Below are 23,487 nucleotides of genomic sequence, written 5' to 3' on the forward strand. Positions count from 1 at the left end.
AATAAAAATTAACTTCAATATAATACCAGTTTGTTCTAGTAGTGAATACAGTTCTTTAGGAACACTGAGGGAATTCTTGACTATCTCTCAGGATCAGTTAAATAAAGCTTCACCCAAGTGATGATGTGGTCTGAACTTTGATGAGCAAGTTACTGCCACCAGGAGAATGAAAGAGGGGGAAAAATGGAAAATCTTTTATTAAATGAGATAACTGTTGAAAAAGTAAAATAAAGTTTCAAGTTGAAACCCTAACAACAAACTAGAAAACACCCAAAAGATACTCTGCATTTATTCTTCTTTCCTGATACAAAATGCAATTAAATAAAATTGCCTGGAGAAGTACTGTGACTGAAGGTTTGAAAACCAAACTTCCATTTAGTGGTAGGGGTAAAAGAGTCAGTCCTGGACTGGTACAGAAGAATAATCACACAAATTCCTATTAATAAAAAGCCTGTCTTACATGGATGGATTCATATGTTCCACATTTTCTTTTAATTCTCTTCTTTGATGTGCATTAGTAGCCAAATGTTAATAACTGCAAGATTTTTTTAACACTTAGTTTCGCTTTTACTTAAAAAATCAACACAGAATAGGCTATTTGTAATAAAAGAAATACAATATGCTTTAAACTTCAGCATTTCAAAGGTTAACAGGAATAAATCACAAATTTAAGCCAACTTGCCATCTTCATGTCGGAGGTACTGGTTTCCGCCTCTGTCTCTAGCTAAGGACCATGCCTCTCCTTCATCACTCTCACAGAACTCTACCATGCTGTTCTTATCCAGCTGCACCCATGTACCTTCAGAATTGGTTACCTAGTACATAACAAAAAGCATGATTGGTTGGCTTGATACTTCAGGGCACTCAGGCTGAAAACCAGCAAAAAGTTTAAGAGTCTGAATAGTGTAATCATTCCAATAAATATCTAGTATGAAATTAGTTTCAGAAATTAAGACCACAGCTTGAGGTAAGACAGAAATCAGAAAGTTGTGCGAAATACTCCTTATTTATGACTTGAGTTAAAATAATAATTTTTAAGACCCAAGGATAATCCCTAAATAATTTTAAATGTTACCCCCAAACACATGGCTCTTTCTTTAGACGCCTAAAATGTCATAACACAACGCATTTTTTTATTTATATTGGTGGTGACACTGAGAAATAGCATGACACACTACATCTTCAAGCTCGTCAGCTGAGGCAAATACCACAGTTGATGAAAGAGTAATTGTATTTGCTCAGGGCTTCAGTGAGACACATGATTAGGAACAGAGAAAAGAAATGCTGTGTATATATTGCATCTCCATACTGATCCACAGCAAATATTAATTTTTTAAAAACTTATTGATATTAGAGAGAGAGACAGAGAGAGGGGGGAGAGAGAGAAAGAGAGAAAAATCAATTTGTTGTTCTACTTATTTATGCATTCATTGGTTGAATCTTGTATGTGCCCTGGCTAGGGATCAAACCCGCATCCAGACGACGCTCTAACCAACTAAGCCCCCTGGACAGGGCCGTAGCAAATATTTAGAAGTGCTGTTAATCCATGACGGTATAGTACATTTATAATAATAAGAAATATATGCAAATACAAAACATTTATATATACATATACACTTTGTTAATATATTTTTTTCACAAGCGTAATTATGAGAATAAAATTAGTAGAAAAGAAGCACAGAAAAATTACATTAGTATTTCCAATACAAATAAAGATAAAGAACATTAGCATTCAAAAACCTGAATGAAAATGGCAACCTTTGGAAGAAAAAGATGCTTTAGTTTTATATTAAAATTGAGTATCTTAGGAAGTCATGAAGCTACAAGAATCCATACCTCTCCCACTGCTTTGACTTTGTTTCCCAGAACTAACATTCCAATTGGGATACCTCTAAGGTTAGGGCAGCTTCTGATGTTGTGGCCAGAAGGTCCTGTCTTCACTACCTTGTACATGCCTGGACCTCCTCGCAAGAACGGCATATCTTGTTCTTGCATTGTTGCTTCCTGTGGGCAGCAGGAGTTTATGTCTTTGAAAAATTCATCAGTATTACTTTTAGGTTCCTGAAAATTTGAATAGGAAAAAAATAAAATAAAATACAATCTATTATCACTTTCAATATCTTCCTATTAATAGCATTTACAACAATTCTATAATACTTCAAATTAAGAAATAGAATTATACATGTAAAGGGACCTGAAGTATTAGTCAATACCACCACTGAAAAGTCATTCAGTTTTTCAATGCTGAATAATAATTAAAATAAAATTGAAGAAAATAAAACAGGACAGTAATTGAACCTCAGACTTTTGTCCATCAAAATCTGAGAAATATAGTACTTGATTTTACTGTTATTTTTTAATGAAATATTTAAGAGGAGAAACAAATGTACTATGTGAACAACAACTGAATAATTTTGAATCATTATTACTTCATTACTGTATGTTGACATAGCTTAAAAAGTCTAAATATTCATTTCCTTATATTTTTTGGTCTGTAATTGTTATTTACAAATAGAGAAAATAGGTGTTAAGACTCTGGAGACTTATCTATAAATAGCAATAACAATGATGACAAAATATATGTAAAATATAGATACATCTTATTATTTACTAGTTATACATGAAATAGGAATGTTTTTAAGATTTTAACAACAGATACTTTCTTAATGTGCTACAAACAAAGATGTCTTGCCCTGGCTGGTGTGGCTCAGTAGATTACGCACCAGCCTGCAAACCAAAAGGTCACTGGTTCGATTCCCAGTGCAGAACACACGCCTGGGTTGCAGGCCAGGTCCCCCGTTGGGGGCACGCGAGATGCAACCACACATTGATGTTTTCTCTCTTTTTCCCTCCCTTCCCCTCTCTAAAAATAAATAAAAAAAAAATGGTCTTGCTAGATTTGCTAGGCCATTTTTTACACAGTGATATATTAAAGCTATTAACAGAAAGAGATGATTATAAGTAGCGAGGAGAGATTAATATAAAAGAGGCATTTTTATATCAATTTAATGCATTTGGATATAAAGGAACTGTTTCCACCATTAAAGAAAAGAACATGTCCTAAATTTTCTGAATGCTATGATGAAATTGTTTCCTATGTTAATGCAATAACCTTCCCATATTTGTTCTTCTTCCCAACTAAAAGTAAATCAAAGTTCCACACTAGGGGTTTTTCCATTTTCATTATTACTCCTTTAAAACAGATTTAAATGGCAATCTTAAATACAGCAATATACACTCTACAAACTGTTCTGTATTGAAATTCAGTAAAAGATCATCATAGTGGGACACTTATTCAAACATTAGGTTAAAATTAGTATTTAGTAATGTTAGAATAAAAATGAAAAAAAGTAACACATTATACAAGATAAAACACTACTGACTAGCTCTATCCCTATAAATTGTCTCATATTAAGAGGTGTGTAAACATGTCCATTACGTAGTAGAAAATAAAAAATAAAATCCTGAGGTTGTGGATTCAAGAATTCTGTGTATTTGCGTCTTTAATTCAATATATGGTTGGACAGGGAAAATTTCAGAGCCACTAGTAACCTTCACATATATTGTAAATTTCAGTTTTTGATCAATAATCATCAATTATTAGTTACACAAATATGCACTATAGACAATATTTATTTATATTTACTGTAATTATCATATCATACTTACTGGAAATTCTTTAGCTATATATTGGCAATTTAATGGAAATGAGAATTTTAAATACTTGAAAAAGACTAGATTTACAATCTAAAATAAGCTTAAAATATCCATTTTATATATCCATGCACGCATACTTGCAAAAACTTACATATGTGCACAGCAATATGAAAAGAAGAGCACTCGCCCCTGGCTGGTGTGGCTCAGTGGACTGAGTCTGACTTGTGAACCAAATTGTCACCAGTTTGATTCCCACTCAGGGCACATGCTTGGGTTGCAGGTCAGGTCCCCAGTAGGGGGCATGTGAGAGGCAACCACACATTGATGTTTCTCTCCCTCTCTTTCTTCTGCCCTTACCTTTTCTTCTAAATAAATAAATAAATAAATAAATAAACAAACAAACAAATAAATAAAAGAAAATAAGAGCACTCAAAAACATAGAGTAGGGTCTGAGATTTAAATTGTGTTACTACACTTAACAAGGTTTTCATAGGGGCCACTTATTTAAAAATGTCTACTTATATATAATTAATTTTTGTAAATATATGATGCTATTTCAAAGTTGGAAGAGGCAAGTTAGTCCTTATTACAACTGAGAGTTAAAATTATGCGGTATGACACCAAAAAAAATCACAAGCAAATAAAAGATTTAGAGAAAAATAACCTCACTGGTATTTAATAATACATCTAGAGCATTTAATTAAGTATAACAGTATTTCCAACTTTTGATACTTCAGGGAAACACTGAGAGATAAATGTTGGAAAAAGTTATAAATTGCAAGTTACTGAATGAAAGCAATATATGAGAACTTTTATGAAAATATTTAATTGAATAGTTAAACTAAATAAATGTAAAACAAAATCTATCCAATTTTTTAACACTAAGCAGCATAAAAAGAAGTAATAGACATAGAGTCAGAACTGTGCCTTTTACTCTCAAGCAGTCCTAAGATACACGTTTTATTCAGTAGAGGAACGTAAAACCTGGCACCAGCATATAAACTGTATTCCCTTCCCATTCTCAGATGAACATTCAAAATGGCACTGTGGAAGAACAGGAAAAAAGAGAAGAGGCATAGGGTCAAGACTCTCCCACCTACAAAAACTGGTTCTGAAAAAGCTAGACTTGGATGTAACTGTGGGAGAAGCTAATCGTAAAATTAAACATATCAAATTTGAAGTCATGTAAAAGTTTAACTTAAACTAGTAATACATTCTTTGGGATAAATAGAGGGAAAAGAATTACAGGGGAAACTCAGCTACAGCACTTTGTATAGATCTTTTTTGGTAAAAAAAAATTAATTTTAAGCAAATATTTCAAAGGATATAATTGAAATTTGTTATACACGCTGAAATACCTCAATAGTGTATGATTGTTCCTTACAGTTAACTCACCTGGGGAAAAAAAGCTTTGGAAGTCCATGAAAATACGTCCAAATCCCTGACTCCTTGGCTAGCATTAAAGATATTCTGAGCGACAAAGTTTAAGAAAGAAAAATATCAACAAAGAAAGGGAACAGGATATCAGCTGCAGAAGATGTGTTCACAGTAACAGCATTGTTCTGTACTCTAGCACCACACTGAAATATTATTTTACTAAAGGGAAACTGAAGCCACCTGAGTAAACCACACATTAAAAAAATTCCAATAAATTTTGTGAAAAGCTCTCCATTGATATAGTGTGTCATGCCATTTTACTAAAATTAAGAGCCAGACATTGATTTAAAGCTTAACACAATCAATTCAAGAAGGAAACTTTAAAACTCCTTAACTGACAACTTATCTGTTCCAGTATATCCCATATTTGTTTCAAGACAGAAAACAGTCTACAGTTTTATAAAGAAAATGTGAATAATATAGATTGTAGAGATACTTCAACTAATACTAATGAGTAATAATGGCATGCAGTATATGTGAACTAGTTATCATTTTTTAAAGTACCAAAAACAATCAAAAGGTAAAAAAAGTCTAAGTCATTTAAAAAAATTCCTCTTTTATAAATGGAAAAAATCATTTGGAAATGTTACTGAAAGCTGTTAGCAAATCTGTTAAGGAAGCACACAGAGAAACGCACGATCGGAATCTTTTATCAGGAGACTGGCCTAGTTGTCTCCACGTCAAAGTTTAGGAAATACACTGATTATTTAGTCACTATGTTAAAGACTAAAAATATTTTGTTAAAGAACAACCAATTCAAAGCAGCACAGTCCCAGAAAAAAACATTTTTCCCAACCTGTCATAATGAAAACTTAAATAATACACATTTTACACAGATACATCATTCTATTGAATATTTATCTGATGTGAAATTAGAATCTTTCCAGTGAGTAACAATGATACAATTTTACTGCTTATGTAAATATTGAGATAAATGATTATTTTGGACAAAATGAGGATATTCAAAATGTTAATAAAAGCTACCATCACCCAAGATTTCAACGCAAAGGAAACAACACAATTCTCAACCAGTTATAAGCCATTGTAGATAATAAATATTTAATATGCTCTCGTTCTGTATTTTCCTTATATGCATGTGTTTTGACAGATGTAGACACACACCCACATACATGCATACATACATACATGCAAATTTATAAATATAAAACACACGGAAGGTAGAAAAGTGAGTTTCTAATAATATGCTTACAAATAAACATAAAACCAAACCCCCTCCCACATTTAAAAATGGATAGAGGATAGGGTTCTTTCTCTTTAGGAAAAGTGGAAACATGTTGCAAATCATTATGAAATACTAATTTTTAGGGAAAGATATCCTTGCTGACTCATTCACATATGTAAGACTTTGTGAAATATATGCTTAATGGTTTTTCTCCTTCACAGGGAATGGTGGTACAGTTCTTTGACATAAAACAGTATCAAGATTTTTTAAAGTATTTTTTAATTTTTTAGCTTAATATTTTTTTTTAGTACTAAAAGCAATGTGAAAGCAATGCAGGGTGAACACGTGGGAATTCGGGTAAAGGATATGGAAGCTTCATGTTCTTATGCATCCCTTCCATTTGGCTGTTCCTGAGTTAATCCTCTTATAAACTACCAATGATCTATAGGAACAATAGGAGAAAGCATAGGAGCCTTGGTTTTCCAGAGAGCCGTGACCAGGAACCGTCCCTACGGAAGGGGAGGTCAGTAATAGAGGCTAACAGAAGCTAAAGATCTCAGAATGGAATTAACCCTGGAATTAGGAGCAAAGTCAGGAGTCTGAGAAAATTCACCATAAAACAAAGGAAAATCCTCACTGTACACTGGAAATAAGACCGTGGTGATCTAAGCACAACCTTAGAAATTCACTAGAGGACTTCTCGTCAAGATGGCAGCATAGGCAGAAATGACTTGTCTACTCACACAACCACATCAAAATTACAACTAAAATATACACAACCACTACTGAGAACAGTCAGAAATTGAGCTGAAGTCTGACAACTATGAAATTAAAAGAAACCACATCCATCCAGACTGGTAGAAGAGGCTCAGATGCAGAAAGGGCTGGTCCCATATCCACATGTGGCAGATAAAATTTGGAAAGGGTATCTCAGGATGGGTAAGTTCCCAGCCCCACATCAAACCCCCAGAGCCCAGGATTCCAGTGGCAGGAAGATAAGTTCCTATAACTTCTGGCTGCAAAAACCAGCCGGGATCTGTGGAAGAAACTAATGGAGCCCCAAGCAGCTCCTCTTAAACAACCCACACAAGGACTCACCTACTCAAACTCACTTTCTCTGAGCTCCAGCACTGGGATGGCAACTTGGAAGGCACCAGTGGCATGCTGGGAGAGACTGGGGTGTCTGGCACCAAGGCCAGCAGAGGCCATTGTCCCTTTCCTGGGCCCTCTCCCAAGAGAACCACAGAGCCGGCAAGCTGGTGCCGTATAGAGACACCATCAACCTGGTTAACACTGTTTGACCTGCCTTGGAGTCCCTCCGAGACTTTGTCCTACCCAACTTACTGGCCCACTCAAGATGCTTTTCCATATGAATGACTAGTCTTGGCTCATGCTGCACCATATCGTAAATCCTCTCAAACAGTCAGTATCTGGCTTCAGTGAGCCCCAGGCCTGGCACTAGCAGCAGCCAGCCTAGGTTGATAGCTTGACTTCGCCTGGGAATCTCCAAGCCCAGCACAAGTATATGCTATCTCAGATTGCTTTACAGCCCAGGCACGGTGGCCAGTGGCCAAACACAGGTGGGGGCCGACCTTGGCCTGCAACACTCAGGAAACTCCAGGGCCAGTGTACCCACTGGGTAGCTACAGACCACGTCAGAGCACCACCACCCTGTCGTGACAACCGTAATAGCATAATGAATACTGTATAATTTTTTAAAAAGGAAAAGCAATGCAGGTGAAGTTAACAATAAGTAAGAAATGTGGTGACTGACAGTATTTAAAGACTGTACTCTTTTAATTTCAAAGTGCAAACTTAAGTGTTTTCTAAGTCTGAGTATATGAGTTAATATGTACAAGGATGAGTCAAAGTAATATAACTGGTAGCCATAATAATATATTGTCAATGAAACCCATCTTATACATATTAACTGTATGTGGTTTCTAACTGGATACTTTTTTACTTTTGTTCTGCATTAATAGAAAAATTCTTAGTCTGCGCTGGTGTACTCTAAGATTATTTTCAAAATGTGGTAACCTAACAAAATTGCCTTTATCAGGAATCGAAAATGTACCAAATACAAAGCTGGAGTTTAAAGATAAAATACACTTGCAAAGTTAGCTCTAGAAAATTTAAGAATGTTTAAAGAATGAATATGCATTAAAATATTACCCTCTCTGAAGTTAATTTCTCACTTAAAATATGTAATTTAGATTTTATATTGTATAATTACATAGATTAATATGAGCACCACTACATGTTTACATATGTGTATATATATACACCAATACACCTATATCTACAAAATCAAAATCATTTTATTCTCAAAGACTATTCTAAAGACAAAAAAATTTGTTATAAAAAATTAGAAAATTTAAGCATAACAAAAAACCTAACTAAATTAATAAGCACCAAAGTGCAACTCTAAGCTGATAACCTTTCAAGGCATAGAAGAAATCAAATAAGTGAATAATTTTCATGGTGAAAATACATGATCAAACATGTCAAATGACATGCAAAAAAATAACAATCTTTTCATTGTGCTGGATAAGCACAGGAGAATTGCCATTTTTAGTGAAAAAGATAAAATATCTCAGGAAAATTAAACCTAACATATACAAGTATACAAATAATTACAATGTTATTTTAATTGCCTAAACTTCATTCTGTTTGGGAAATTTAAACACCAAGGTAAAGTACGAAATGAGCTGTTGATAATTATCTAGGACAGTACATTTACTAACAGTACATTAAATAAATGTTTATTACTTACTAAGATTAAAAAACAGATCATGCATACACATACTCACAAATCTATTAACAAAACAAAACTAAGACATTTTGGATATGTTAAAGCTGTGACTACCAGACATCAGTAGGTTACCCATAAGAATGAAACTGGACATCAAATGCAAGAAACATTTGCTAATTTCAGCAATAACCTTGGGTAATGCTCTTAGAGAGTCTATCAAATGATATTTTCCCTTCATTTCTCCTTCAAATCTTCAGGACCCCCAATTTCAAAAAAATCAACCTACTTTCTATATTTGAACACCAGTCAGGCTAAGTAGGTAAGAAGTGGTTTATATAAATGCATGGAGATGTTCAGAGACCAACATTGCTTCTGCAATAATATAGATTAATATGAGTATTATAAAGATATCTTAGAAAATTTCTAATGAGGTACCATCTACTTTTCCTCAATATAAATTTTCTCTACCATTCAACTTGCTTCATGATGTTGGAAGACTTCTTTTTTGACACAGTATCCACATTATTGTGTCTCCAAGTTTCAAATCACTAAATATCCCCTCATCCTAGAAGTAAAATTATTTTCCAAAAAATTTAAGCTCTTTTCCTAGGCATCCAATGTTTCCCCATGTGCTTAATTAATTTTCTCTCTTTTTTACTTACATTTTCCCTGATGAATCAAACATTCTACTAGCTTACATTTTGTAGTTTTCCAAATCTTCACAATTTTAATTTAAAATCAACATTCCGCACGTATGCATTCTCAGACTGACCCATGTCGCCTTCAGCATGTATCATAGTAGTCATCCTCATTCAACTATCAAGGTCACGCATATTCGTATTTAATTAATTTGGTAATTTTAGCCAAAGTAATATGATTTTTATAGGTATATTTACATTATGACTTCATAGCTATATTTATTCTTATCTCTACTAGATTAAGGTAGAGCAAACATAAAAACATGGGCTTTAACTGCATAAACTGCGGTTCTGGAACCAGCTACACTACTTTCTACTTGTGATTTTGAGAGAGTAGCTATATTTTCTCACGAAAAAATGAAGATGTTAAAATGCTTAATATCACAGGATCACACTGAGAATTGAGAGAATTAAGGTATGAAGGATATATGTATTAGGAACTATTTTAAGCAGCATGATCATACCAAATACCAAGGATTTAAAAATTAGTATTTGACAAATATTGAAAGCCTACATAAGCAAAGTGTGATACTTAACATGTTGAAAGAAAAATATATGAATAAGAAGGGATCCTCATGACTCTTTAAGTCTGAATGACTTAACGGAAATAAGAGGTATATAAATACAAATGGGCTGACAGCTAGGAAAAACATGAAATCAAACAAACAAACAAACAAACAATCAAACAAGTAACACCCTAAATGTGATGGGAAACAGGAAAAAAAGTAATCTTTTCTACTTTTACAGACAAAGTGCTATCTCAGAAGGGAGAGGAAGACCTAATTTGCTGGGTACTTATACACTTTCTATCCCCAAATCTTTGCTTCATTCATATGAACTACTTATCAGTTCCCAAGCACAGCATGTGTCCACAATACTGGACATTTGATTCTCTGTGTAGAAATTCCTTTCTCTTTTTCCTGGCAACTTTTCTTCAAGAACTCCTCAAACATCATCCCCTAAGGTAGGCCATTCTAAAACTCACCACGGCGCAACTTCATTATTTGAATATGGTATGTCTATCACATCATACAGGGACACCTCTAAAGTCAGAACTTCACTCTTATTTATTTTGTATCCCTCCACCCAATACTTACTTTCCAGCTCAGTATCCAATACATAAGAAGGACTCAATAAATATTTGTTGAATGAACAATAAATTAATAGCTACACCATTACTGGGAAGTATAGAGAAGAAAAATGTCGAGAGATTTTTGAGCAAGTATGCAAGCTCCTAGAGGGTAGAGATCAGGCCTCACCCTCTTGCAACCTCTAGCACAGTGCCAGCCCTGAAGTGGATGCATTTTAAACACTTAGGCTTTGACTTGAAATCTGGATTGACACTGAAGATAAATTAGGAGGTGCCTCTGAAGTGCTTTTGAAAAGGATTTGGGACTTCTGTCAAGATGGCAGCATAGGCAAATACAGCTTGCCTCCTCACATGGCAACATCCAAATAACAACTAAATTATAGAACATCCATCACTCAGAACAGTTAGAAATTGAGTTGAATCAATGTCCAACAACATGGAATTGAAGAAACCATCCAGACTGGTAGGAGTGGCAGACATGGTGAATGGGCTGATCTCACACCCATGTGTGGTGGATAAAAATTCAGGAGGGATGTCCTCGGAGCAAGGAGTCCCACAGAACAGGACCCCAGTCCAGAGTTACAGTGCCGAGAAGGTAAGTCCCCTCTGGTTTTTGTAGCCAGAAGTTGTGGGGACTTGAGTTGGAAGAAACTGATGGGAGTCCCAAGCAGTTCCTCTTAAAGAACCAACAAACAGACTTACCTAGGCTCACACCCTCTGAGCTCCAACATGGGGGTAGCCCCTTGTAAGGCACCAGTGGCATACAAGGAGGGAATGAAGTGTCTGGCCTCAAGGGAAGAACTGGAGGACAGCTTTCTCCCACAGAGAGGGGCAGGCAGAGGCCATTGTCCCTTTTCTGAACCCTCCCCTGAAAGAGCCACAAAGCCCACAGGCGGGTGCTATATCTGAGACTCCATCAACCTGGCTAACACGGTTTACACTGCTCTAGAGATCCACAAAGACTCTGTCCCACCTAACTTATGGGTCCACCCAAGCTGTTAACAGAGACTTTCTCATGTGAATGACTGGTCTTTGCTCATGTTTCACAATTTCCTAAATGCTCTCAAACAAGCAACAGCCAGCCTCATTGGGCCCCCAGCTCCCACAACTCTTGCTAAGTGGCCCCAGGCCTGGCACTAGCAGCAGCCAGCCTAGATTCACAGCTTGGCTTCACCTGGGAATCTCCAAGCCCAGCACAAGTAGCAGTCACCTCAGATTGCTTTGTTGCCCAGACTGGGTGGCTCTGGGCAAAACACAGGCATGAGCTGACCTTGGCCTGCACTACCTGGGAAACCCCAGAGCCAGCACACCCAGTGGACAGCTACAGACCATGCTGGAGCACCACCATCTTGCCATTGCACAACTGATCCTCCACAGAGGATGGAGAATGGTAGCAAGTGGTCACAGGCAGTCGTTGCCGCTGACTGGCCTGGGTAAATCTCTCCCGTTTACCTGCCAACAGCAACCAAGGCTCAAACACAAGAGGAGGGTATACTCAGCCCACACAAAGGGCACACCTCGAGTACCCAGCTTGTGATAGGGGAGGCTATGCCAGTGGACCCCACAGGACACCAGCTACATTAGGACACACTACAAAGACATGGACTCAAAGCAGCTCTATCTAATACTTAGAAACAAACACAGGGACGCTGCCAAAATAAAGAGACAAAGAAACATGGCCCAAATGAAAGAACAGATCAACTCCACAAAAAGAGCTAAATGAAATCGAGATAGGCGATCTATCAGATGCAGAGTTCAAAACACTGGTTATAAGGATGATCAAGAAACTTAGCGAGGACCTCATCAACATAAAAAAGATCCCAAAAGTGAAGGATACACTAGTTGAAATAAACAACAATTTACAGGGAAACAACAATAGAGCGGATGAAGCCGAGAATCGAATCAATGATTTGGAACATAAGGAAGCAAAAAACAACGAATCAGAAGAACAAGAAGAAAGAAGAGTTTAAAAAAACAAACAAACAAGGATAGTGTAAGCAGCCTATGGGACAGACTCAAGAGGTCCAACATTTACATCATAGGGCGCCAGAAGGAGGAGAGAAAGAGCAAGACATTGGAAATCTGTTTGGAAAAATAATGAAAGAAAACTTCCCTAATTTGGAGAAGGAAATAGACACGCAAGTCCAGGAAGCACAGAGAGTCCCAAACAAGATGGATGCAAAAAGGCCCACTCCACGACACATCATAATTAAAATGCCGAAGGTAAAAGATAAAGAGAAAATCCTAAAAGCAGCAAGAGAAAAGCAGTTAGCTACCTACAGGGGAGTTCCCATAAGACTGTCAGCTGATTTCTCAGAAGAAACTTTGCGGGGTAGAAGGACTGGCAAAACATATTCAAAGTCATGGAAAGCAGAGACCTACAGCCAAGATTGTTCTACCTAGCAAAGCTATCATTTAGAGGTTGAAGGGCAGATAAAGAGCTTCCCAGACAAGAAAAAACTAAAGGAGTTCATCATCACCAAATCATTATTACATGAAATGTTAAAGGGACTTATTTAAGAAAAAGAAGAAGATCAAAACTGTAAACAATAAAATGGCAAGAATACATATCTATCAACAACTGAAGCTTTAAAACCAACTAAGCCAACAAGAGTAGAACAGAGACAGAATCATGGATATGGACAGCGTTTTGATGGCTGTCAGATAGGAGGGGGCGTAGAGGAACGGGTGAAGGGGTGAGGGGATTAAGAAGTACAAATAGGTAGTTACAGAATAGTCATGGGGATGTAAAACACAGTATAGGAAATGGAGTAGCCAAAGAGCTTACACACATGACCCATGGACATGAACAATGTTGGGAGAATTGCCTGAGAAGTAGGGGGCGCTGGTTGGAAGGGGCAAAGCAGGGAAAACTGGGACAACTGCAATAGTAGCATAATCAATAGAATACAATTTGAAAATTGAGCCTGGTCAACTAAGAAAATATAATTTTAAAAAATCTGCATCCTTCATATTTATCTCTATTTTCCCATAAATTTAAAAATATTTTTATAAATACAGATATAATATGAATGTCTAATGCCATTTAATCTCCAAACTAGCATAATTTAAATGCTAAAACAGGGGTAAAGTCTCATTTGAACTAAGTTAGGATGCTATTATTTTTTAGTAAAGTAATGCTGTTTAAATAGAACTTGTTAGTTGGCTAAAATTTAGCTAAAGTAAATATCTATGATGAAATCAAGAGTTCTCTAATATGAGTAAATAAACAAAACAGTGCAACAAAAATCACTTTAAAGTTTATTTTTAAAATGAGTATCTATGGTAATCTTTTTTAGAAAGTAGTCTGCCATATATTTTGTCAGTGTTTAAATTTCCAATCCGCATCCCTACTCTTCCCAAAAGTTGGTTTGAGTCAGGACCCAAATAAGGTACAAACACGGAAGTGAATGCAAAGTTGTTTTAACTAAAAAAGCCTGAAGAGGTACGTGTAAAGGTTGCTGAAGGCATTTTTTTTTTTTTGGTACTTTTGCATCTTAAATTAGTGGCATTGGTCCTTCTTTATTTTATCAGTGATTTGAAATTCTGAATCAGACTTATAGTTGATTTATTCACAAATGGACTGAAGTAAAAAAGGAAGAGTAGTGTAAAGTGTTTTCCCAGTAGTAAATGTATTAATAGTAAGAGATGCAAAGGAGTAACAAGATACACTTATTTAGCTGTATTAGTTCCTTCAGGTGGCGAGGTGGAATTATTATTCCCTCTGTGCAAATATCATCATCCCTTCTATGCCTTAGCCCTACAGAGGAAGGTCCTCATTAAACACGCCCTGACGGCAGAAATGGCCTACGGCAGTCACTACAGACAGCCCTGGGGAACCAGGCCGCCCTTACCTACGCCAGGCTCTGACTCTGTGGGTCCTCCTCCAACACCTGCGCTGAAGCGACTTTATATGTTTGGAGCCCTAGACCAGTTAATTTTGCTACACTGTCTCCTATCATCTTAAGTCACCACAAAAATATAAACCATATATCCCTGTCCTGTCATCTTAAGTCACCACATAAATATAAACCATATATCCTTGTTCTCTTATTTTTACATCAAAACTGCTACCCTGATCCAACATCAAACTATTCCCATTTGCGCTATGACTACACTGGTATCTAATGGGACTCTTACTGCAATGATAAACAAATTCACTTTCATCTTAAACCTGGAGATGGAATGCTTTAAGTCCATGTCTTTGTAGTGTGTCCTAATGTAGCTGGTGTCCTGTGGGGTCCACTGGCATAGCCTCCCCTATCACAAGCTGGGTACTCGAGGTGTGCCCTTTGTGTGGGCTGAGTATACCCTCCTCTTGTGTTTGAGCCTTGGTTGCTGTTGGCAGGTAAACGGGAGAGATTTACCCAGGCCAGTCAGCGGCAACGACTGCCTGTGACCACTTGCTACCACTCTCCTGGGTTACAGTGTTGCCATCATATTGTGTCTTCTGTTGTAGATATGATGACCAACCAACTGCCTTGCCTTTTACTTCTTAGACTGAGTCAGTTCCAATGACTTCCATTCCCACTATATTTCAGTGACCCTTTCCTGGACACAGTAACATTCCATCTCATTCAATAAAATGCTCTAATTATGAAATCACATACAAATATTCTACTTTATCACACAAACTGCATATATCTTTCCAGCTCTTTAATTACAGTGTACTCACTATATTGTTCTAGGACTTTATTAAGTCCTCCAAGTCCCTTGGATGACCCCCCCACCCATTTTTCCTTTGATGTTTCTAACTTAGGCCCGATACCAGTGGGTGATCTCAACTGCTCTTCCATCAGCATCAGAAATTCCTTTTCATCCCCATTTTTCTGTCACAGTATCCTGGAAAATTCCAGATAATGCTATAATCTGCTTCCTTGTCTCCTTAAATTCTGGACTCTTAGGTTTATGTGGGAGGAGGCGTGTCTGGAACGAATCTATCCAATGGTCTCACTCGGTCCTTAGTGGCTCAATAATTCCCAAACAAGTAGTCGTATGTCAGATCCCTCTCTATTTCTATTAAACATCATTCTTAATTTTTATGATATTTCTGAACCCTTCAACTTAACTCATTTGTTACTATCTCAACTGATGGCTTTCTTCTCTTCTAATTTATGAAAGTATCATGGTCTCCTTCAACCTCTTCCCTTCTTCCCTCCATCCCTATAAATTTACCTACTGCCATACATATTCTCTGCTTCTTCAGAGAAACAGCTCTCAAAATATGGCCTTAATTCCATTTTCTCCTTTTTCAGTCTTCAGATTTCTCGTCTCCATCTTTAATTTACCCCTTTCCTACTGGTGTCGGTCTTTATTTATAAAAGCCTTAAGTCAATACCATCTTTAAAATAAAGGAACCAGAAAACATCTCAGCCTGCCACACCCGAGGACCTGCTTATTGATTTTGGAGAGAGGGGGAGGGAGGGAGAGAGAGACTCAGAGAAACATCGATGTGAGAGATAGACATTGATGGGTTGCCTCTTCTATGTGCCCCAACCAGGGACTGAAGCCACAACCTAAGCATGTGCCCGGACATGGATCGAATATGTGACCTTCCAATTTATGGGATGGCGCACCAACCAACTGAGCCATATCAGCCAGGGCCAGATACTGAATTATTTACATGAACACAGAATTCATGTCGTTCTTAAACATGAAGACTAGAAAATACCAGAAGCCCTTACTTCATTTTACTTTCTATCTCCAATATTCTGCATCAATATTTTTTCAAATAAATTAGTGACGGCCATCTCATTCACACTCCAGTGAAAACCCATCAACAAATATTTGTATGGCTTACTCCACTTAGTTTTCTCTCTTACCGTGTTAACTGCCCTTCTCTCTGGCCTTAAGAACACTGTCTAGTACAAACTGAAAACAATAAACAAAGGATGAGATCATCCTTTCAAATAAAAAAAAGGATGAGATCAATAAATATAAATAAAAGTTCCCATATTTTCTTTTCTGAAGTGTCATCTTGTATAACTGCCCCTTTGGAGAACATTACTCTGGACTATCAAAGAAAAAAATAAACAATATATTGAATGGTTCAATATCATAAGCTAACTTTACACACTGATTTTTAAGAAATTCACTATCTAAAATATTGTTTTTTTTTTCTTTGTCTCTTCATCTTGATTTTTTTTTAAATTTTATTTTAATTTATTTTTTCAAATACATTTGTCTCTGCCAACCCCCCACCACTTTCCCTTGCTCCCTCCCTTCTTCCCTCCCTCAGCTCTTCCCCTTTGGTTTTGTCCATGAATCCTTGCTATATGTTCCTTGACTTGCCCCTTCCCTTCTTTTTCCCCGCCCCCCCTCCCTCCTTCCCTCTTGTCTCTGTTGATTTCTTTTCTTAAGGTTTTTTTTAAAGAATAAAATTTTAACAGTGGAGTTTATTAGTGTCATAAGGAATACATTATTTGACAGTGATGAAAAAGAAAAAAATCTCACTCTTATGTTTAAATTATAAAGAGTTGGCATGACTCTTGGCTCAGTGGGTTGGGCATTGTCCACAAACTGAAAGGTTGTTGGTTTGATTCCTGGTCAGGACACATGCCTGGGTTGTGGGGCCAGGTCCCTGGCTGGGGGCATGCAAGAGCAACTGATCAATGTTTCTCTCACACACTGGTGTTTCTCTCCATCTCTTCCTCCCTCCCTTTCCCTCTCTCTGAAAGTAAGTTTTAAAAATCTTTAAAAAAATAAAAATTACTTTAAAAAATTGTGGATTACTATCACATTTAGTTATGTAGCAATCTTGTGAACACTGGCTCTAAATATTCTACCGCAGTTGTGAAAGAGGTTCAATGTATTCTCTCAGACAGTAGGATTTAGCTTCAACTAGAACACTATTGCATCTCAAGTCTAAAAATCCATCTTATTTTGACACAATAGTATATTATAAGGCAAGAAAGAAAAGATTCAAACTTAAACAAAACACAGAACTCATTACAAGACGCCAACATACAAAATGTTATGTTTTTGAGTATATAATAATACTGATTTCATAAACTTAGTTTGGCATTCATTCCAAACAGTAGTGCGAATAAGAAAGGAAAAAAATATGCAAACCATTCCCATTCCCTATATCTTTGAAGAAACTCAGTAGACCTAGTTGTTATTTATTACTTTCTGTCTGTAATGGATTATGATAAAGTCCTTAGCCTTGCCAAAGTCCAAGATGCTCTCAAGAATTCAAGCACTTATAAAGTAACTTAATTGTTGTTTACCTCAGAACTGAAAAGTCTTGATTAAAGAATGTCCTGTAATGAGGACACAGTGTACCTATAATGCTTTTAAAAATGTTTTTACTTACGTCAACAGGGACCAGAAGACTCTTGCCAAGATGTTGATTAAAAGAGAGGCACCAGGCTTCAGTGTAACCATTCATGTTAGGAACATACTTCTTTATTGTCTCGTCATTCAGTCTCAGCCATACCCCATCGTCATTGTGAATCTGAGAAATAAGCAACAAAACAAGCCATGCCCTCCTGTAACTCCTATGAGGCTAGTAAGGGCTGAAAGGCTACAAAGCAGGCAAGTAATGGTGGACATGGAGATTAAGCATCTAGTTGTTGCAGATGATAAGGATGAGAGAAGTTTTAAGGAAAAAAAGCAGCAAGGGAATGCCAAGCAATATGATGATTCACATGGTAAGATTGTAAAATCAATGTCACAGGAGTAAAAGTACAAAGAAATCATACTTTAAGATAGGTTAAACATAATATCAGATGTTTCCCAAAGGAACTTAAGTCTTCTGCTCAACTTAGATTTTAATAATCAGAAGTTACTCAGTTGTATTATTAGAAAAACGTACTGTCAAAGTTAAAGCAATACAATAATACATTTAAAAACAAGTAACATTTAAAATATTCAAGATGAACTGTACCCATTTTAAGTGAGTACTTATATAGGTTCTGACTACTGTATTAACTGAGTTCTTTTCATGTTAATATAATTTTAGTTACTTTTTAATTGATAAAAATAAATGAAATGTTTGAAACTCAATGAACACATTTTGCCAATTTTCCAAACACTACCCAAACTATTTTAAACATATCTTAACAGAAAATTTTGTAACATTACTGTGCAAACAATGCAAAAACTTTCTGTCCCAAACTTATTACCAGGTGTTGCATTACAAATTACCTCATCAATAAAAGTGATCGTTCCATTGACTTTCACTATGCCTATCTGCTCACTCTGAAGGGAAGGGTGGCTACGGATACGGAGCCCTGCACTGTCCTTGGCCACAAATTTTCGAACCTGAGAAAAGCAAAGACAGACAGGGAAAATCATGCAATAGAGATCTTATAAGTAGTAAGAGAAGAAATTAAACAGATTTGAAAGTATTATTAATTCTTAGAAAGTTTCCAAAATTACTTGAAGCTGCTTTCCTTGTGCAAACAACAGAAGTTTATTTATAACAGAGTAAGTATTACTTGTTCAGCATCTTTAAGAAAAGGAAGGAAACTGAAATAATGTACATGTATTAAAATGCACATTACTGAAAACAATTTTAAATTATTAACATATATTTATAATTTCCTCTCTAAATTTTGAGGGCATGATAAAAAGGAGAAAAGAGTTATTTTTTTAGAAAGGTAGAATACAAATTCTTTACCAATTTTCCATTTCAATGAACAGTTTACAAAATTACTCTATTTACTTTTAATGTTAGGAAATTAATTTTTCTTAGTAGCACAGGATACTTTAACCTTGTAAACTTTATACACTTATGAACAGAAGACTTTTTGTTAGTTGTAAATTTTCCATTAATAGAAAGTATACAAGGCCTATGCAAAGTATTATATAAAGAAGCCAAAAAGTATAGGTTAAACACTTTAGAAAGGATTAGAATTACCATGAGGTACTCTTCAAAATTATTTAGGAATATTTAGAATTCAAATACTAAATTCAAGGAAACAGTAGATCTTTGATGGCCACCTTGACGCATCAATAAAGAAAATTAATAAATCTCTGACTGACTGAAGTTCTGATTTCACCCTACCCTAACCTTATTTGGTTGAGGTTCAGTCCTTGGTTTGACCAGCTGAGTTCCCGGTGGTATCATCCCTTTTGGTGGGTCTTTCACTTTTACTTCTAGTCCAGCATCTATAAAAAAAGGAAGGAAGCTGAGTCATTTGAGAATGCAAGAAAGGGAAGATCTTAAACCTAACCTTATATACATTCACAGGCTAAACGTTTAAAACGGGTATCTGAATTCTGTCCTTTTAAGGTGATTGATACGTATAGTTAAACAAGAGAAATATTTGAAAAGTGGCATTGAGATTCAAAACGGGTGTATTAGAGTTCAAGGAAAAAAGGAAGGGCTCACATTCTTTATCTGAACATATGAAATTATACTAAAAAAATAAAAAAAAGAAACTCTCATATAATTAAACATTATCTCACAACATCAGATCCGACTACCACCCATCCTCTATACCAGTCATCTCCATCCCTGACGTGCAACACAGTGCGGTGGTTAAACGCACGGGTTCTCACGTTAGACAGTCCTGTTTGTTCCCACATCTGCTATTTGACTCTCCATGCCTAACGTTTTCATCTATCAAATGGGAATGAAGATAGCACCTACCTCACTGGGTTGCAGTGAGAACGAAAGGATTTAAAATATATAAGGTCTAAATAAAACAATGTTGCACGTACATTAAGTGCACAATAAATGTTAGCTATTATTATCATCTTTATTCTAATGAATTACCAGCTGTCCTTGCCTGCGGTCCAGCAAGGACCCAGAACACTGACAGTCTGGTCACCTTGGGAGAAAGCCGAGTTAGAAAGATGGGAAAGAAAATGGATGATTCCAAGTAAATACCAACATTTTGTTTCACTGTCATTTGCAATAACAAATATGAGAGAAATTTTCTTACCTACTTTGTAGCAGTTTCCTTCACCCCACTATCAGTGAAGATGAAGCCATTCTTGACTATCTCCACTTCTAAATTCCTATTATTTGTACCCCTTGCATGTTGCTGCTTATATTCTACTTCACATAATTTTGTTTGCCTGTTTTATCTTGCAATCATCAATAAACTGTTAATACTTGACAGTAATTGTTTTACTTAGAACAATGCTTTGCTCAGAACCAACAAAAGTTTGCTGAACTAAAGGCTTTATGGGTATGTTGAAATAAAGGAGAATGCAGCAAAGGCTGAGGATAAAGGTTTCTGGAACAATATAGATGAATCTGAGATATCTGATGCCATACAGTTACATTAATGTACATTCTATTCTGTTACATCAAGGTATAGTACCTCTTTATCTTCACTGTAAAAACATACTTATATCAGAGCTTCCCCCAAAAATATTCTGGCGGAATGCTAACTAGGATTTCTTTTACTTCTACCCTGTCTCCCTCCTCCCCACGTGCAAGGGTTCCAAGTAAGGATTTAACAAAGTTAGACAAGATTTTTTAAAAAAAATTTCATTACACTTATTGGGGTGAGATTGGTCAATAAAATTACATAGGTTTCAAGTGTACAAATATATAATATATCATCTGCATAGTGTATTTGTGTGCCTACCACCCAAAGTCAAGTCTCCTTTCATCACTATTTATTTCGCCTATATCTTCTTCTATCCACCTCCCTCACCTTCTCCTCTGGCAACCACCATACTGTTGTCTGTGTCTATTAAGTTTTTGTTTGTCTGTCTTCTTGGTTTGCTTGTTGCTTTCAGTGTTAGATCTCACATATGAGTGAAAATGACTCTTGATTTTCTCCATCTGAGACAAGGTTCTTAAGTCCAGAACTTCTTGGGATCCCTAATATGTTACTGTGAACTCTATGAATGTCTAAGATGAGAGCACAAAATACTAGGTTTTCTAAATCTACTCTATCACAGGAACCCTTTTTCTCAAGGGGCATCAGGAAAGATAATGTCACAAGGAATTCATATTGATACACACTTAAAGAGTTTTCTTGTTCTACTGTTGTCCAATTACATGGATAATTTAAAAATAAAGAAAAGAAAAGAAAATGAATGCCCCAAATAAAAGCAATATACTTTCCCAAGTTAGTGGCAGATAAAGAGAATTCACTCATCGAACAAGTATTTATTAGGCAAGCCATTTTAGGCATTACGCTGGATGGGGAGAACCAAAGACGAGTGAGATGGCCTCCGCTCACAGGACGGAAAGGAGGACAGGTGCCCCAGGAGGCAGCGGTAAGGCAGGCACAGCTACGCAGCAGCATGGAGGATACCGTACGTAATCAGTCACATTAGGCAATGGCGGGAAGGAGTCATGAGGGCTACAACAACACTGTAAGCTGTTATAAAATTTTAAGACCTTATGCATATACTAATTCAGTATTCATTATAAAGGAGGAAACAAAGCCCTAAATAAGTTATAAAACTTGTCCATGTCTATGATACAAGTTAAAGCACAAACTAGAACAGAAGATGATTTTGATTCTAGTTCTCTGCAGTAAGTAGCTCATAAGTTTAAAAAAAAATTACCTATTTCAATGCCATCAATGGTAACATGAATAGTGTAAAGTCCAATAGCTCCTGGAGTCCAATTTGCACAATAAGTGCCGTCATTATTGACACGGATCAGCATATTCTCACTGGGTCTGAAAAGAAATAAGATGAATACTGGAAAATTTACTTTTGGTTAAATAGCTAACATCATTAAGATATGTCAGCAAATATTTAATTTTTTTATTGTTTATTCTATTACAGTTGTCCCATTTTTTTCCCTTCTGCTCCCTTCTACCCAGCCCACCCCTCTCCCTCGTCCATGTCCATGAGTCAGTCATACAGGCTCTGACTAGTCCCTTCCTCTGCCTTCCCTGGCCTTCCCCCCGTCCCCACCACTTTCCTCCCCTCCTACAGCTACCAGTCTGTTCCATGTTTCCATGTCTCTGGATCTATTTTTCTCTCATTAGCTTATTTTCTAATTGTATTTTTACAATAAATGACAATCCTGCCCCGCTACAGTAAGTTTTCCTACTCTCCTAAATGACCAAATTTTATTTTTTCTTCCTCACTTCAATCATCTATCACCCTTCTTCCTCACTCGGCTGATCATGACATCGCTTTCTTCAGTGAGAAAACAGAAGCAAGAGGTACAACCTCAAAGTTGTAATCAGATTAATAAACCTACTTTCCTCTACCTTTTCTCCTGTTACAATGGAAGAAGTATCCTGGGTCTTATTCAAAGTCAGCTCCTCCTTTGTGCTGTGAATCTCATTCCTTTAGCACTTCCTTGCTACAATTATCTCTCATTCATTGTCAAGTTCTCTCATTTTACTGGATTATTTCTAATTGTATTTCATCTCTGTACAAACCAACCTCACAATCTCTTATTTTAACCACCTCCTCTTGATATTACAGCTCTTTCAAATAAGATCTCATATCTCTTTTCCCATTTACATCAAAACTTACCTAAAGAATTGTCTATAATCACCATCTCCATTCCTTATTTCCAATTCTCTTCCACAACTTTTCCTAACTAGGCCTTTGTTTCCAAGACTTCATTGCTATTGCTTACATCAAAGTCATCAACGGTTGTTTCTTTGTCCTTAGCAATCTCTCAGTAACACTTGATAGCTGACAACTCCTAATTTCGTGAAATGCCTTCTTTTTGCTTCTGCAACAGTCTCCTGGTTTTCCTCTAACCTCACTGGCCATTCTTTCTCATTGT

At 36.3% G+C, this 23,487-nt stretch overlaps 1 protein-coding gene across 10 annotated transcripts in view; it reads right to left on the reverse strand.

Annotated features, from left to right (window-relative positions):
- Positions 1–23,487, reverse strand: part of MYCBP2 (MYC binding protein 2) — a 275,901-nt gene that overhangs the window by 65,786 nt on the left and 186,628 nt on the right. For 9 of the 10 annotated variants that reach the window (XM_054586458.1, XM_054586462.1, XM_054586453.1 and 6 more), the window contains 6 exons: positions 22,299–22,414; positions 19,834–19,931; positions 18,966–19,082; positions 18,133–18,273; positions 1,837–2,061; positions 683–815 (listed from right to left, as the gene is read on the reverse strand). In XM_054586458.1, coding sequence (XP_054442433.1) covers positions 683–815; positions 1,837–2,061; positions 18,133–18,273; positions 18,966–19,082; positions 19,834–19,931; positions 22,299–22,414 — 830 coding nt within the window. The remainder of the gene's footprint in view (positions 1–682; positions 816–1,836; positions 2,062–18,132; positions 18,274–18,965; positions 19,083–19,833; positions 19,932–22,298; positions 22,415–23,487) is intronic. The other variant, XM_054586463.1, reaches the window with a different exon arrangement.

This window comes from Pteronotus mesoamericanus, unplaced genomic scaffold (assembly GCF_021234165.1).
Source record: "Pteronotus mesoamericanus isolate MK-2021 breed Mesoamerican mustached bat unplaced genomic scaffold, CSHL_Meso_final contig_94, whole genome shotgun sequence".
NCBI classification, from domain to species: domain Eukaryota; kingdom Metazoa; phylum Chordata; class Mammalia; order Chiroptera; family Mormoopidae; genus Pteronotus; species Pteronotus mesoamericanus.